General features: G+C 38.7%; 1 protein-coding gene across 3 annotated transcripts in view; it reads right to left on the bottom strand.

Moving 5' to 3' along the window:
- Positions 1 to 15,508, bottom strand: part of CENPU (centromere protein U) — a 20,176-nt gene extending 4,668 nt beyond the window's left edge. The window contains exons 1-12 of one of the 3 annotated variants that reach the window (XM_051790459.1): positions 13,932 to 14,029; positions 13,623 to 13,752; positions 12,047 to 12,164; positions 10,537 to 10,642; positions 9,868 to 9,958; positions 8,726 to 8,798; positions 5,748 to 5,865; positions 5,279 to 5,357; positions 4,151 to 4,198; positions 2,750 to 2,811; positions 1,279 to 1,435; positions 119 to 562 (exon numbers count right to left, since the gene is read on the bottom strand). In XM_051790459.1, coding sequence (XP_051646419.1) covers positions 425 to 562; positions 1,279 to 1,435; positions 2,750 to 2,811; positions 4,151 to 4,198; positions 5,279 to 5,357; positions 5,748 to 5,865; positions 8,726 to 8,798; positions 9,868 to 9,958; positions 10,537 to 10,642; positions 12,047 to 12,164; positions 13,623 to 13,673 — 1,041 coding nt within the window. In that variant the 5' untranslated portion in view covers positions 13,674 to 13,752; positions 13,932 to 14,029 and the 3' untranslated portion in view covers positions 119 to 424. Of the gene's footprint in view, positions 1 to 118; positions 563 to 1,278; positions 1,436 to 2,749; positions 2,812 to 4,150; positions 4,199 to 5,278; positions 5,358 to 5,747; positions 5,866 to 8,725; positions 8,799 to 9,867; positions 9,959 to 10,536; positions 10,643 to 12,046; positions 12,165 to 13,622 lie in introns of those variants that run through there. The other 2 variants (XM_051790460.1, XM_051790461.1) reach the window with 2 other exon arrangements.

Below are 15,508 nucleotides of genomic sequence, written 5' to 3'. Positions count from 1 at the left end.
CTAGTTTTATGTCCAAGTTTTATTGAAAAACCAAGTTAAGCAGACTTCTTTAGTTCCAGAAATGGGATGAAATTATTTATTTAAAATACAAATTTAATAAAAAGATGTCTATGAATAGTTCAGCCAAAGTCTCTGTGTTCTCTTTAAAAGTGTATGTTGCTGTCAAGATCACATTACTTTAATAGCACAAGTTTAAAACCCAACATTGTTCACAAGCACAGAAAAGTTTTATTACTTTAAGTGGGATTGCTATTTCAGTCATTTCACTGACATTGAGACTATTTGACAATAGAAAGATACATCTCAATCAAGTCATTGACTTTTTAACATTGAAACAAAATAGAGCAACAGTGACTAATCACGCTTTAAACACTACCATTCTAATAACTGTTTTTAACAAATGTTAAAAAGTCTTAAAAAACACTTAGTCTTTCTTTGATAACCTCTCTCTTTGTACAGCCAGAGCCTCTTCCAGTTTCAAATTAATATTCTGAAAGTGTCTTTCTGCTCCTAGAATTCTCCGTGACTCCATCAGAAGAGCAGGGAGGCTGGAAGTTCCATACTGTTGATATGGAAATAAAATTACAAGGCAACATTTTTAACTCTTGGAAAGATCGCTTACATGTCTGTAGTTATTTTTCCTTTATCTGGAATGGCACAACATGATTTTTAAAAGTGAAGAACGGCCAAGATTAATAAGAGTGTCTTATGAAATGCGAGGATTTCCCTTACACATGGCAGGCATGTACCTTTGTCAACAGAAAATACCACACCAGGTCCTGGGTAAAACAGGAAGGAGTTCTAAGGCTACATGAGAAGTTACTCTGGCCATGTAATAAAAGCACTGTTCTTAGCATTAAATACCTTACAGAACAGACATGGAAATACCAGAGCTTTTCCTTTCTTTGAACAATAACAACAAAAGAAATTAATTACTTGTTTCTCAGTGTTAATATTTCTTCAATTTCTATAAAAAAGTTACAACTGAGAACAACTGTTAGGCTTTTATGTCCTTTCAACTCCTGGACATAGAGAGCAAGGCAGTGGAATCCTCTCTGAAATACTTCAGCTTTTAACATGAGACCAAAAAGAGTGAGATACTACAGTGCAGTTACAGCAGTGATTCTCAAGTTGCTTCCACAAAGACAATTAACAAAATATTGCTATTTAATATAACTTAAACATTAATACAAGTGCCCAGCAGTCCAGGAAAGAAAAAATGGGGAGGAGAGTTGTGACCCAGAACTGTTCAGAAATACATGCAAAATTTGTACTTACTACCACTTTTTCTTTTGGGTTTTCTTCTCTATAATCCAAACAGTCTTGTTGTAGCTCCTTTAAATCAGTAAGTAATTCAATTGTTTGCCTCAAGGAAGATTTCCTTTCCTTTATCTCAGCATATTCTCTTTCTAGTTGTGTCAGTTGTGGTTCAGCTCTGAAAAAACGTCAAGGCTTTGATGTTTGTATCTGCATGTTTATTGCATGAGTAACTATGAACATATTTCCTCTAAAGAAGACTTGAAGGAAAGGTTGCTCAGAAACATAAAACATAGGTTAGTATAGCATACTGTTTAATTAGAACAACTAGCATATTACTTAAATAGGAGCATGAGTCCAAATCCACCAAAAAACCCCAAACCTCTCTTTCTCAAAGAGAAACTCTTTTTGAGAACTCTTTTTTAATTCTCAAAAAGAACAGTTCTTTTGTCAGACTCAAAATTGTCTTTTGAGTCTGACAATGTAGCTCCTCTCTCTTAAGCATTTAAGTTTCCCAAATATAGTTTCTTTAGGTGTTCTCCTTCTGCACACGCCTGTCTGCAGGCTGAGGTGTCAAGTGCTTATGCTGAAGCATACTCAGGATCTACAAACTACCTACACCTCTGCCTAAGTAAACTGGAGGGCTCAAACCATTACAATAGCACTCCAAAAACTGAACACCAACAGCCATTTTCATTCAACAGAAAAAAAGCTTTCTCAAAATGACCAAAGGATTACAACAGAACACATAAAAAATGCAAAGACAGCTTTCAGTCTGTGAGGGGGTTCAAACCATATTGAGGGATTAGTTCTTTGAGCATAATTTGTCCATAGTACTGCAAAGTTACACAAGCTCTCATGGCCATATAGAAAAGGCTTTTACACTGTTCTTGTCGATCCAAGGCCCTGGTTCCCTACAGAGTTAACTTATGGAGTGACATTTTACACAGCTTCAGTATAAAACTTGTCACTAGCAACCAATGGGATGTGGGGAAGCCTAATGGTTCTTCCAAATAACATGATTTCTATGTTGTTTATCTAAATGACTCTTAAGATTAATGCCAAGTTAGAGATGGGGAATTGCATAGCCACGTGAGATGAAAAAGAAATCAGGTACTGAGAGGAATGCTTGTCAAATTGCAGAGGTGAAATACAATCTCACACCTCAAAACCAAAAAAGTCCTATGTATTACCTTTGTAAATTTATGATACAGCACCTTTGCAATTCAAATTGTAACATTAGTATTTTTCTTACGAACACATGGTGTGAAACACCATCCTAGTAACTATTTAGCTAAGAGAACTTGCAAGAATTACTATCTAGGCAACTGATATATGTAAAGGAGAGGTCATCACAAGCTTTTGTAAAAACAGAAAGCAAGACAACAAATTAAATGAAAAAAAACCAAAAAAAGTTACTTTCCCTTCTGAGCTACAAAATACAGATTCTTTAAGCTCTTCAGGCTATTATTGTGCATCATTAGAAACATACCCAATTAGCTCTTCTCTGAGTTGCACCAGTCGCTGCCTTTTCTTTTTGATGTTTGTTACTGCCTGAAACAAATAGTGAGCAAAGTCTCTGAAACAGTTTCTGCAATTTCAAAGGCAAACAACTCATATTTGATTGGCTTTTTTTCTCTGGGATTTTATGCTTCTGATTCTCATGGAACATTCCAAGATATCAGACCTTATAAACTGCCATATTTTACATTTGTATTTTAAACACTTCAAAGGTATTTAAAATGTCAAACTTTTATCTCCATCCAAAATTTCTCCTAAGGAACACTCAATTTACAAGCATACAAAAGGAGTTTGTGACATTTTGAACACAAACATGACCAACTCTAGGAGTTGACGCTAGGTCAAAATGAAAACTAACATGAAGCTATGCTCAGTATGATTGCCATAACTAAGCTTTCTTTAATATAACATCCAATTTAAAAAAAAAAAAAGCAACACCCAAAACTGATCCTAAAATTAAATTTAGCAACTAAAAATCTGATTTTAAACAAATGTATACGAGTCAAAGTAAGGATAAATGTGAGTGTCTGTGAATTCTATATGTGTATTATTTTACATGCTGAGTAGCTTGCCATATCACCTCAAATCAACAAGACTTTAGCATATTAATTGCTACATCCCAGAATAAGCCTCATGTTGACCTTATTTGTTGAAAGCTATTTTGTCCTTGAAAAGTTTGCAGAAGATGTAAATCTGGGCAGAAAGCCAGACAGTGCCTATGCTTCTCTTAAATCTCTCTGCTCTAGGGCATTCGCCTCTCCCTGATAAAACCACTGCAACGTTTTTCTGCTCTTACACTAGTTCCTCCTCCTGTCAACATTCCCCAACTGCATTTTCAGTAAATTACTACTCACTCTGAATGAACAGAAGAACTGCCTTCTTCTGAACAAAAATTCTGCATATATTTAGGGAATGCACTTCCCATAGACTTCTTTAAACTAAGAAATCCAATTCTATCCTCACAGGTCACCATCTTTGCTGCTCTCCTAGATTTTTATATTCATTTGTGTTTCTTGACGTTTAGCACTCAATATTTAATTAGCTCTCCAGAGGCCTCACAAGTACTCATTAAAAAAAACCCACCTAACTCCAAAAAACCAAGAGTACTTCACATGCATAGACACCTACACATCCTAATGTGCATTCCTTCTTTTTACCCCCTATAGCAGTATATGTATGGAGTTTGCATTCCATCATATTTACTCAGATCTTTTCCAAAAATACTCTGGTGGTTCCCTATCCCCTATTTGTGCAGTTGATTCTGTAGTACAGTACACCTTTTTGTCAATTATTTTATTTCTTCCAGTCAGCTTCTTGAAATTTCAATGCCCACTACTGTATGCCATACAATCTAGTGATATATATGTATTACCTTAGCATTTTTCCTCTTCATATTCTTTAATTCCTGGACTCCTGCTATCTACAGAGGAAAAGAAGAATTACAGATTGACTATGGATCTTGAATTCATCACTATCCTCCTAAAATCATGGCTGCAAGAATTACTTGGGAATAACATAAAAAGCTATTTAAAAAAACAACACTGTTTCAAAGTGAGATTACAAGTGTATCACTTGTGTATAGAGTCTTTCCTCTCTCCTCATGCCAGAGAAAGACTGTTGCACAAAATTAGTTAGTGCAAGTAATACTCCTTGTACCAATTACTGTAATACTACCTAGCTTAAGTTTTCTATAACTTTATATATATAGGTATAAATCTAGTCTTTTTAAAACGTATTCCTTCTCATGAAACACTTAGAACTATAGTTTTAGTACCTATCCATTGTACTTATCACAAGTGCTACAAAGTTCTGAGTTCATTTCACTCCTTACAATTAGTGAGAAGAAATCTTAGTCTTCCTAACCAATAAGCTTGTTACAGAATCCCAGAATGGGTCAGGTTGGAAGGGACCACAGTGGGTCATCTGGTCCAGCCTCCCTGCTCAAGCAGGGTCATCCTAGAGCACATGGCACAGGACTGTGTCCAGATGGCTCCTGAATATCTTACAGTTATGTTCAAACTGCTAATTAAAAAAGGATGATTTTCCCTGGACTATGTTAGAGGCCTTACTCAGGCCTCTAAACAAGAGTCACTGAGACGCAGTATAAAAATTAAATCATTGGCCTTTTAAAACTCTAGTCCATGAGGTTTTAAAACAAGTGTTTGACACAGCTGTTATGCTCATTCAAATTATGCAGCCCTCCAGTTTTCCTACATAATGATTTAGATACAACAAACACTTCAGGATTATTAAATGCTTCCCTATTCTCAAAAGCTGACAAGTACCTGCATGACAGCAGTGCTGTGTCTGGAGGCAATTCTTACGAAAGCCTGCACACAGGCAGCAAATCATAACCTGCACACAACAGACTGTTTTTGTATTATTTATACTGACAATAGATTGGAAAATTTTACGTACTGTAAAATAAGTGTGTAATGGACAATATAAAACCAGAGGCATTTCTGACCACAAAACTTGATTTTATTTCTGGTGTACTTACAAGATCAGTGATTTGGCCCTTGAAAGCAGAACAGAAGTCATTGATAGCCTTTCTGCAAATGTTTGATTCTATGCTTTGTCTGGAGAAGTCAGAGGGACAAAACACAACCCACTTAGTTCAGTAAAGGGGAAATCTCATCCCAAAACATTTCTTTAAGTAATGAATAAAACTCAGCATTAAGCAGCTAGGCAACTGCAGATCTTTCATATACTAGCAATAGCTTAATTTCTACCTTGAAAAATGTCAGCTGAGATGTGGCATTGTTTGAAAAAATATCAAATCCCTGCAGACCACGTCAAGATCACATATGAAAAAACATTTGTATCACAGAAACTGAACAATCATCAAAATAACATTAGAATGTAACCATGCAATACTGCATTCCCCAAAGGACAGCCCACTAGCAAAAACACAGGTAAATCCTTTTTAAAACTTTGAATATTCAATCATAGGAAAGCAGAATATTTACCTGTAATTTGCTGCTATCTTCTCAACTTCAGCCAGAACAACATCCAGTTCTGTAATATCTCTAGGAGATCTCTCCAGCTCTTTGGGACACCAAACCTGTACAGAATGTGGGCTGTCCACTGAAACAACAGAATAAACATAAGTCTTGCATAACTCAGGTACATGTTCTAAAACAATAGAAAAATTATTGTTCCCACGATCAAAATAACCATCCAAAAGTTATGAATATTTTAATATTAAATCTGAGAAAAGTGATATATTATTTCATCTGTCTTCGGCTGAACAACTATGATAGATTTATCCAGAAGCCCTTTAAAATTGGGATGATCAATCATATACAACTTACTCTTAATCATTTCAAGCAAGTCCAGAAACACATTAAAAAACTAACTGATAAACTACACACTGATTGTAGACATAATTTTTTGTCTTGTAAAAGCTATTAGTCTGAGTTTGGGCCAAGAATCATGAGCTTTTATATTTGTATTTTATTTATATTTATTTTATTACATTTATTTCATATTTGTATACATTTTGCATTTATACCATATATGCTTCAAAAAACCCCTATATACAAATACATTTCCTTAGATTTTGCAACAGTATAATTAACTAATCCCACAAAAAGTTAAACCATGTTTCTTCACACACTCTCAAATGTCAGTCTAGTACTACAATATGATGGGTTCAAAGGAAGCAAGATGACACAAGGGGCATTCCAAGTTCTGCCCCAGCTGCTGCTCCAGGATTCCAGACCAAGGAATGTACTGACACCTCTTACAGCTTCATATCCACGGCCCCAGACTTCCCTCCAAAGGGAACCAGTCTGCCTTAGAGGGATAATGCACATGTTTTACCCCTTCAGGAGCGGAATAGGCAAACCATGGGGATCAAATGTGGGTCTATGACAAAACTGAAACTAAAACCTTCCATTTCTTGAAGCAATATCACAGAATCACAGAACATGCTGAGTTGGAAGGGACCCACAAGGATCATTAAGCCCAACTCTCAGCCGTGCATAGGACCACCCCCAAGAGTCACACCATGTGCCTGAGAGTACAATCCAATTGCTTCTTGAACTCTGTCAAGGCTTGGTGCTGTGACCACTTCCCTGGGAAGCGTATTCCAGTGCCCAACCACCCTCAGGGTGAAGAATCTTTTTCTAATATCCAACCTAAACCTCCTCTGACACAACTTCAGGCCATTCCCTCAGGTCCCGTCACTGGTCACCACAGAGAAGAGATCAGTGCCTGCCCCTCCTCTTCCCCTCACAAGGAAGTTGTAACTGCAATGAGGTCTCGCTTCAGTCTCCTCCAGGCTGAACAGACCAAGTGCCCTCAGCCACTCCTCACACAACTTCCCCTCAAGGCCCTTCACCATCTTCACTGCCCTCTTTTGGATGCTCTCCAATAGCTTAATATCTTTCCTATATTGTGGTGCCCAAAACTGCACACAATATTCAAGGTGAGGCCACCCCAGTGCAGAGCAGAGCGGGACAATCCCCTCCCTCGACCAGCTGGTGATGCTTTGCCTGATACCCCCAGGACATGGTTGGCCCTCCTGGCTGCCAGGGCACTGCTGACTCATATTCAACTTGCCATAGACCAGGAACCCCAGGTCTCTTTCCTTGGCACTGCTTTCCAGCCTCTTGTTCCCCAGTCTGTACAAACATCCGGGGTTGCCCCATTCCAGGTGCAGAATCCAGCACTTTCCCTCGTTGAACTTCATATGGTTGGTGATTGCCCAGTCCTCTAATTTGTCAAGGTCTCTCTGCAGGGCCTCCCTGCCTTCGAGGGAGTCAACAGCTCCTCCCAGTTTTGTGTCATCTGCAAACTTGCTCAATATCCCTTCCAGTCCTACATCCAAGTAATTTACGAAGATGTTGAAGAGCACAGGGCCCAAGATGGAGCCCTGTGGAACCCCACTAGTCACCAGTCTGATGTTGCCCCATTTCATTATCACCCTCTGTGTTCTACTCGTGAGCCAACTGCTCACCCACTGCATGATGTGTTTATCCAGCTGTGTGCTGGACATTTTGTCCAGAAGGGTCCTGTGAGAGACTGTATTGAAAGCTTTACCGAAATCCAAAATATTACATCAACTGGCTTCCCTTGATCAGCTGGGTGGGTTACCCTGTCATAAAAGGAAATCAGGTTTGATAAGCAGGACTTCCTCTCATGAAGTCATGCTAGTTGTGACCAATGACTGCATTGTATTTCAGGTGTTTTTCAATACCTCCCAGAATAATCTTCTCCATAGCTTTACCAGGCACTGAAGTGAGACTGACAGGTCTGTAATTTCCGGGGTCCTCCTTCTTGCCCTTCTTGAAAATCAGGACAACATTCACCAGCTTCCAGTCAGCTGGGACCTCTCTGGATTCCCAAGACCACTCAAAAATCATCAAGAGAGGTTTTGCAATGACATCAGCCAGCTCTTTGAGGATTCCCGGATGAATCCCATCAGGCCCCATAGATTTGTAGGGGTCCAGCTGGAGCAGCAGGTCCTGCACAATTTCAGGGAGTTGGTCATTCTCACAGTCATGGTCCTCAAGCTCAGGGCACTGAGACCCCCTTTGTCCATCATCTGAGTTGAAGACAGAGGCAAAGAATGCATTAAACACCTCTGCCTTGTCTCTGTCCCTGTTTGTGAGGTGACCATCCTCATCCTGTAACGGGTCGATGATATTTCTACACTGCCTATTGCCATTAATGTATTTGAAAAAACTTTTTATTGCCCCTCACATTTCTGGCAGCTTCAACTTCAGCTGAGCTTTGGCTGCACAAATTTTCTCCCTACAGTGGCAAGCAGCATCTCTGAGTTCTTCCTCTGTCTCCTGACCTTACTTCCACTGGGCATACACCTTCCTATTTTGCCTTATCTCCAAGAGTTTGTTGCTAGATACCAGAAATTAAAAGCATGGAAAAACATTCATCTTGAATGAGGAAAAGCTATATGAGAGTTTTGAAAAGTCTACTTTACCAGAAGGGTCTGATGTGCTCTCCTCTGAAGGCTGCTTCTTTTTCGCCTGGAACTGAGTAGCATTCAGACCCTTCTGTGATACAAAAAGAAGATTAACTTCCAAAATAAACCATTATTATTAATTTTAAATGGCAATTAGGCAAAAAGCATTTCCTGACTGAAACATCTGTAACATTTACACAGGCTCGTTTCAGCAGAATCCCAGCACAGTGACCACACTGCTGCAGGACAGCAGCTGCCTGACTGAACTGACCAACTGACACGTTGGCCACTGGCCGGGCAGCAGGACTAGGAACACGTTAAGGAGCACAAGGACCCTCAGTTCAGCACAGTCATTGCCCAGTATTAACATTTCTCTGATCAACACTGCCTGCTCACCTTCCTTTTCACCCACATTCTGTCCCCATTCTTTCTCTGCTTTGAGTACTTTGTGACACCAACAGCGCTCTTACAAAAGTGCTGCTTGCATCCAGTTTAACATTCTGTATTGAATTTCACAGCATCATTTTCAGCAATTCCAATACATTTCAATATGTAAAAAACCTTTTATACAAACTACTGCACAGTTTCTTTTATCACAGGTCTACTTTTGAGCCTGCAGACGATTAACTTCCTCTGTATGTCTGGAAGTGGGCCAAGAGCATTTTACACTAGTTGTGGAGTAAATGTGGAAAAACACTCATTCAAAATTGGATGGTTTTTAATTCTAATACACATTCAAAATTAATTTTATCAGTATTCTTTTCTCTCATAAATTTGTTTCAATACTGAAAAGGCACAAAGGATTCATATTCCATCTGGTATGCCATTCTTCAAGCACATGTATTCTAGATACAAAGAAGATATTTGAAAGAAGGAAAGAACATATTCCCAAATGAAAAAGAGAATAGGCTACAGGATCCAGAACACCTGCCTATTATATTATATTTCATGCTGACATGATGACTGTAGCTTTAAGCATTTCACTTGGCTATCTCTCAGGAATACTTTGAGGATTGATTATTTTGGATACAATTAAATACTATGGCAGTACTAAGAAACAAATGGAAGGTCTTCCTCTCACCTCACCCTCTAATGCAGGCATGGCAAGAAGTAAGCTAAAATTAAATTGACTGATAATACTTAGGCAACTTTTTGTGTACCACAGTCTCCTTAAGAGGTCCATCTCCAGCACCAGCTGTTTTGAGTATCTGCTTATCACCCTTAGATGTCTTTGATAGATGCATTTTTTTACTAGGAAAAGAAAAACATACACTGCTATACACTGAGAAAGAATGATCTATACAACAAAACAAAAATCAAAGTAACAATACTCTCACAACATACTCTCATACAAGCACTATTACTGTCTTGCTATTTAATTCAAATTAGAACTATTTCAGATTTAAACCAAATTTGATTAAACAAATGAGAAACATACAAAAATTTGAATTAAAATATTTTTAAAATAATTTTCTCTGTTACATATAATTTAACCGGTTTCTATCCATTTTTCAATTTTTCCATCTTTTAACTTTAGACACCAGCATTTAGAGAACTAATCAATACCTCACAGAGACATTTTAAAATCTTTTCAATATAAAACCAGCAGTAACTATTGTACTGCTTACAAAAGGCAGACTCAGATTTACTCTACCATTTGTTTTCCACAATCTTCAACCTCACTCTTTTGGTTTCTGATCTTGGGAATTTTAAGTTAGAGCATCTGGTTAATAAGCAGCTAGGGAAACTCGACAAATAGAACGTTTTTCCCACTTAAACTAAAAATCTAAAGATTAAATGTTGGCAATTCTATTTTTTTTTCACCAGACCTTCTTTCTGTATTTTGCCTTTGCAGTGCTGAAACACGACCAAGTGACTCATTTTGTGAGTGTTCCTCTGCATAAGCATCCACAGCAGTACTGTGCAAAGGGTGATCTGTAAAGAACAGAAAACAAATTGCATGAAAACTGCTCCCATCTCTTAAGGCAATGAGCACTGCTTGCCATTAAGCATTTAGTTAGGGTATTTGTGGTTTGCTAGCTATTAAAAAGGAAGTTCTTGTTAAAAGTATTATTTGAGGATTAGAAAAAAATATGTAGTGAAAAGTTTTACGTACCCAGCCACCTGCTATTTCTTTACAAACTCAAAACAAAGGTGCAGGAAAGCTGGGCATGCACATATGGCACATAGCAGGCAAAATATTTTGTACAGTGTCTTTAAAGTCTCTCTTTGCTATGGCATACATAAACCTTCTACATATTTAAACAACTACTTTCTAATTTTTGTTAATATAGACTTTAAGCTGCTTTATTGGATGCTATAAGAAGACAGTTACAGCTGCTACAGAATATTTGTAAATGTAGAATTCTTAAAGGTAGCTACCAAAATAGATTAGAACTCTGGGAAATTTGGGGTTTAGCATGCCCTTTGTAGTATAAATTTTTTTTTCAAGCACATTGCCACATAAATTTTGTCTTAGGTTACATTAGTGTCAGTGGGCATCCTTTTTATAGTCTAAATACGTAGCATAGAAGTGAGGGAAAGAAGAGCTTTTCATCTTTCTGTCTCGCCCTTACAACAACCCTCTTGCTAAATTATTTATAGCTCATTTTCAATGCTCTTTCTAGTAGTCACATGTATATTTCCATGATTTTCTTAGAGTAATAACAATTACAGTTGAGAAATAACTCTTAGTATTTTCTCTACAACTTCAAATCACACAGTTTTTCAATTATTTATATATATATAACACAACAATAGAGGACTTCACTCAGGAGCACCTACTTCATCTAAATTGATTCTCTGCCTCTATACTGAGGCCTCATTACAGAAGTACAATACAAAGCATGGAAATGGTTTTAATCCTTCACCAAAAATTGTATGGTTTTATGGTAATTTTTTTTAATAAGATTTGAAACTGGCACAACAACATCCCTGTGAATGTCCAAATTTGCTGCCAAATTTGCTGCTCTTACAATAGCAAAAATTTCACTTCATAATTTCTGTAGCTTAATAGAGAATAACTTAAGATATTGAACTTAGGGTTTTAAATGTAAATTCTTACACATCTGCAATATTATAATGTGTGAAATTCTACCATTCAGATATAAAATTTGATTAGCCAGTATTTTTCTGTTAACTTTTACTTGTACATATTACAGCATTATTCTTGTTACTTCCTAAATTATAAAAATAACATAACAAACTCTCTGTCTCTCCTGTCCATTACTTTCTCTGGCAAAAAACCAATAACTTTTCCTAGGTAAGCATTGAAGTATTTTGCCCTTGTGGTTTGTTTGTGAAAATCATACATTAAATGACATTCAAGTTAATACCAACCAAAGGAATCATCCAGCTCCTCCAGGTGTTTTGTTTCCGCTACCTTCAGTATCCTTGAGACATCAGGTTCCTCAAGCAGAAGTGATTTCCAGCGAAGATTGGAATTGGCTTTGTGTTCCTGGATGGGTATGAAATTAACAGCCAGTTTATCCAGCTTTTTGAATGCACAACAGATTAAATATGACAATGCATTTCAAGAACATTTGACTAGAAATACATTTAACCAGGACCATATTAACTACTGAGCCATGGCATAAAGTATTTGAAGCATGTTTTTTCCTCAGGCTATGGGTTTTCTCCTCTAAGAGAAGTGATAGTATAAAACATGTACATTGCACTATTTGATACTGTACTCTAGTGTGAGCTTTGTCTTATTTCATAAAAATAAGTATGCAAGCTTAGAAGTCTTATAACAGTCTAGTATCTGATTTCTATGATCTGTGTCCTTTTTCTTCTCAGGCATTAAAGTATTTCTTCTTTCATCTCTATAATACATAAATTTCCATCCTTGTTCAATTTAATTATTGTCATTTTAAAAAATTGAAAAGTTACAGTGTAACCTTATAAAAAGGGGAATTTTTAAATCAAGGATTACATAGACACTTCTGTAAAACAGAAGGGTAAAGGGAATGACACTGGTTTATGAAACAGTTGTGTGTCATTCTTACCATGTGAGAGTGAATTTCTCACTGATTTGTGTGAGTGCATGGAGAGTGAATTATAAGCAGAAAACACCAACTTCCTGAGCTTTTTAATTTTACTGGTGCTTAGCAGTGCCCCACAAGTTCTGTTATGGTACAAAATACAGACACATCAACTCTTTACTCTACAAATTGTTTTCTTTTCTTTTATGAGACTGTTTTTAAACTTTTGCCTGTTTGAAAGTCACTGGTCCATTTTGTACTACTCCCAGAAGGAAAAAAAGAAAACCCCACGCACGCACCCCAAGCCTGCCCCAGCAGGGACTGCACAGCCGTTCCCAGTGCCTGTGCAAAGCAAGCCCTGCATTAATTCCTGTGCATCCACCTCCAGAGACAATGCCCTGACTGCATGATAACACAACACAGAATCACAGAATATCCTGTGTTGGAAGGGACCTAAAAGGATCATTGAAATCTGACCCCTGACTCTGCACAGGACCATCCCCAAGAGTCACACCATGAGCTTCAGAGAATCATCCAAATGCTTCTTGAGCTCTGTCAGGCTTGGTGCCGTGACCACTTGCCTGGGGAGCCTGTTCCAGTGCCCAGCAGCCTTCTGGGTGAAGAATCTTTCTAATATCTGACCTAAACCTCCCTGATGCAACTTCAGGCCATTCCCTCGGGTCTTGCCATTGATCACCACAGAGCAGAGATCAGTGTCTGCCCCTCCTCTTCTCCTTGAGAGGAAGCTGAGACCAGGATGTGGTCTTCCCTCAGTCTCCTCTTCTCCACCTGTACAAGCCAAGTTACCTCAGCTGCTCCTTTTATGGCTTCCCCTCTACACTCTTCATCATCTTCTCTACCCTCCTTTGGATGCTCTGAACAAAAACAAAACACCGGCTTGTTTGAATTCTGCCCAACCTAGCAAAACCTACCTCTAATTTATAGCTTGTATGAGTCTTCTTTATTTTCTTCTTCGAGGACATTTCGCTATTCAGTATATGCTGAGGATAAAGTCAGTGAAAAATTGTCCCCGACACAAATCAGCTTTCTCTGTGTCAGTACCTGGGAGAGAACGGGAAATCTTTGTTACTTCAATTTATTAAGCTCAGCTCACTCTAAAAGCAGTAAAACCCACTTCATTAGCCTAGACCGACGGATAAGTTCCATATAGCATGCATCAGTTAGTAACGAGTGAGGCACATAAAAGAGATAAATGCGGACGATGCCGTTCAGGACCGTACCTTCGCTCCGCCGCTGCAGTTCCCCTCACGCAGGAGGTCCCAGCCCGCCTCGCCGAGCGCCCCAAGGCGGGCAGGGCAGACCCTCGTCCCGCCCTCCCGGCCCCGTCTCCCCGCGAACACCAGCGCCCCCCGGCCCGACCCCTCAGGGCACACTCCCGCTTTTCCCGCCGCCGTTCGAACCGGGCGCGCCGCCGCCGGGAGGGAAGGAAGGAAGGGAAGGCGCGGGGAGGAGCCGCCGCGCCGGAACAGGAATAGGGACAGGGACAGCGCCGCCACAGCCCAGCTCCGACGCCGGTCGGGGCCGAGGAATGAAGGCGGCCCGCGCCGTTCATCCCGTGTTTAAAGAATTCACACAACCATCACTCTGCTGAGTGTTTTTCCATTAAAGAGACCAAACAACCACAAAACTCCACGTTTTCTTCTCCCCGCCCCCCTTCCCTGAACTGATGCTGTGCATCTGGAAAAACAAGTGGACGAGATTACTTTTGTAAAGATAACCTGAAATCTTGTGATAGTAATTTATAACACACAAAACCAGTACTTGCTATAATACCGTGCAAAAAAAAAAAAAAAAAAAAAAAAAAAAAGTAGGCTTTACCTTGGACACTTAATTCCATCTCTGGCATTTAAATTAATAATTTAATTGTTAATAATTCATCAAAAGTCTCACTAGTTGAGAGGGGCCCTTTTGATGTTACATCTCTTCATCCACAGTCAGGGTGTTCTTCTAAAGATCATCTGCCCAGGTACCCATTGTTACCTAACCCAATAAGCTAAAACACAGTGAAATAATTACTTTAGAATTAACTGGTGGCAAGGTCTCTTTAGACTTCTAAGTTGCTGGCTATAACATCCAGCCTCACTTAGCAGTCCCTGAGGCAAGGCTAATACAGCACAGCTTTGTTTCAGTAGTCATATGTGGCTCTTCCAGGAAGCTTTCTTTGATACAATGTGTTATGAACCTAAACCTTAGATCCAGCTGCCATCCATCTCTCAGCTATCTCCATTAGTGACACTTCAGTCTGTCTTTCCAAGCAGCATACACATACTTGGTTATTGAATAAGTAACAAAAATTTGGTTTACATTTTTTTCAGTACAGAAGAAATGTATAAAGGAACATAGGAGGAGGAACTTCGAGGAGGAAGTCTACAATGGCTAGGAACAGAAGTGTGCTTAGTATCTCACAATGACATCTGTATTCACATAGAGCTCTAAGCAGTGTCCTGGGAGTGATGCTTCATCTACCCTGGTGTGGTAACTCAGCCCATGAAATCTTTTATACCATACTCCTGACTGAAGCCAGATGCACAGTGTAAGGGCAGGAATAAGGAAAACTACTACCACCCACAAGCTACATAAGAGTTTAAGAAAACTCCAGCTTTCATTCAAGTTACTCATGATGATGGTAAGAACACAACTGTCAGAAACTATACTGAAAACAGACAAACAATACAAGATTTGTTGTTTAGGAATATACTGAAAGAGCAAGTTACATATAACAGCATCCCTTTCTTACAAATATTGGCCAAAAACTTCAACATAAGAAGTTACTTTCCAAAAGTAAAAGCATAAACAA

This window comes from Manacus candei, unplaced genomic scaffold (assembly GCF_025592945.1).
Source record: "Manacus candei isolate 608988 ecotype Guabito, Panama unplaced genomic scaffold, ASM2559294v1 h1tg000028l, whole genome shotgun sequence".
In the NCBI taxonomy this organism is placed as follows: domain Eukaryota; kingdom Metazoa; phylum Chordata; class Aves; order Passeriformes; family Pipridae; genus Manacus; species Manacus candei.
Note: the sequence above shows the minus strand (reverse complement) of the source record. Positions and strands in the feature narration are given on the sequence as shown.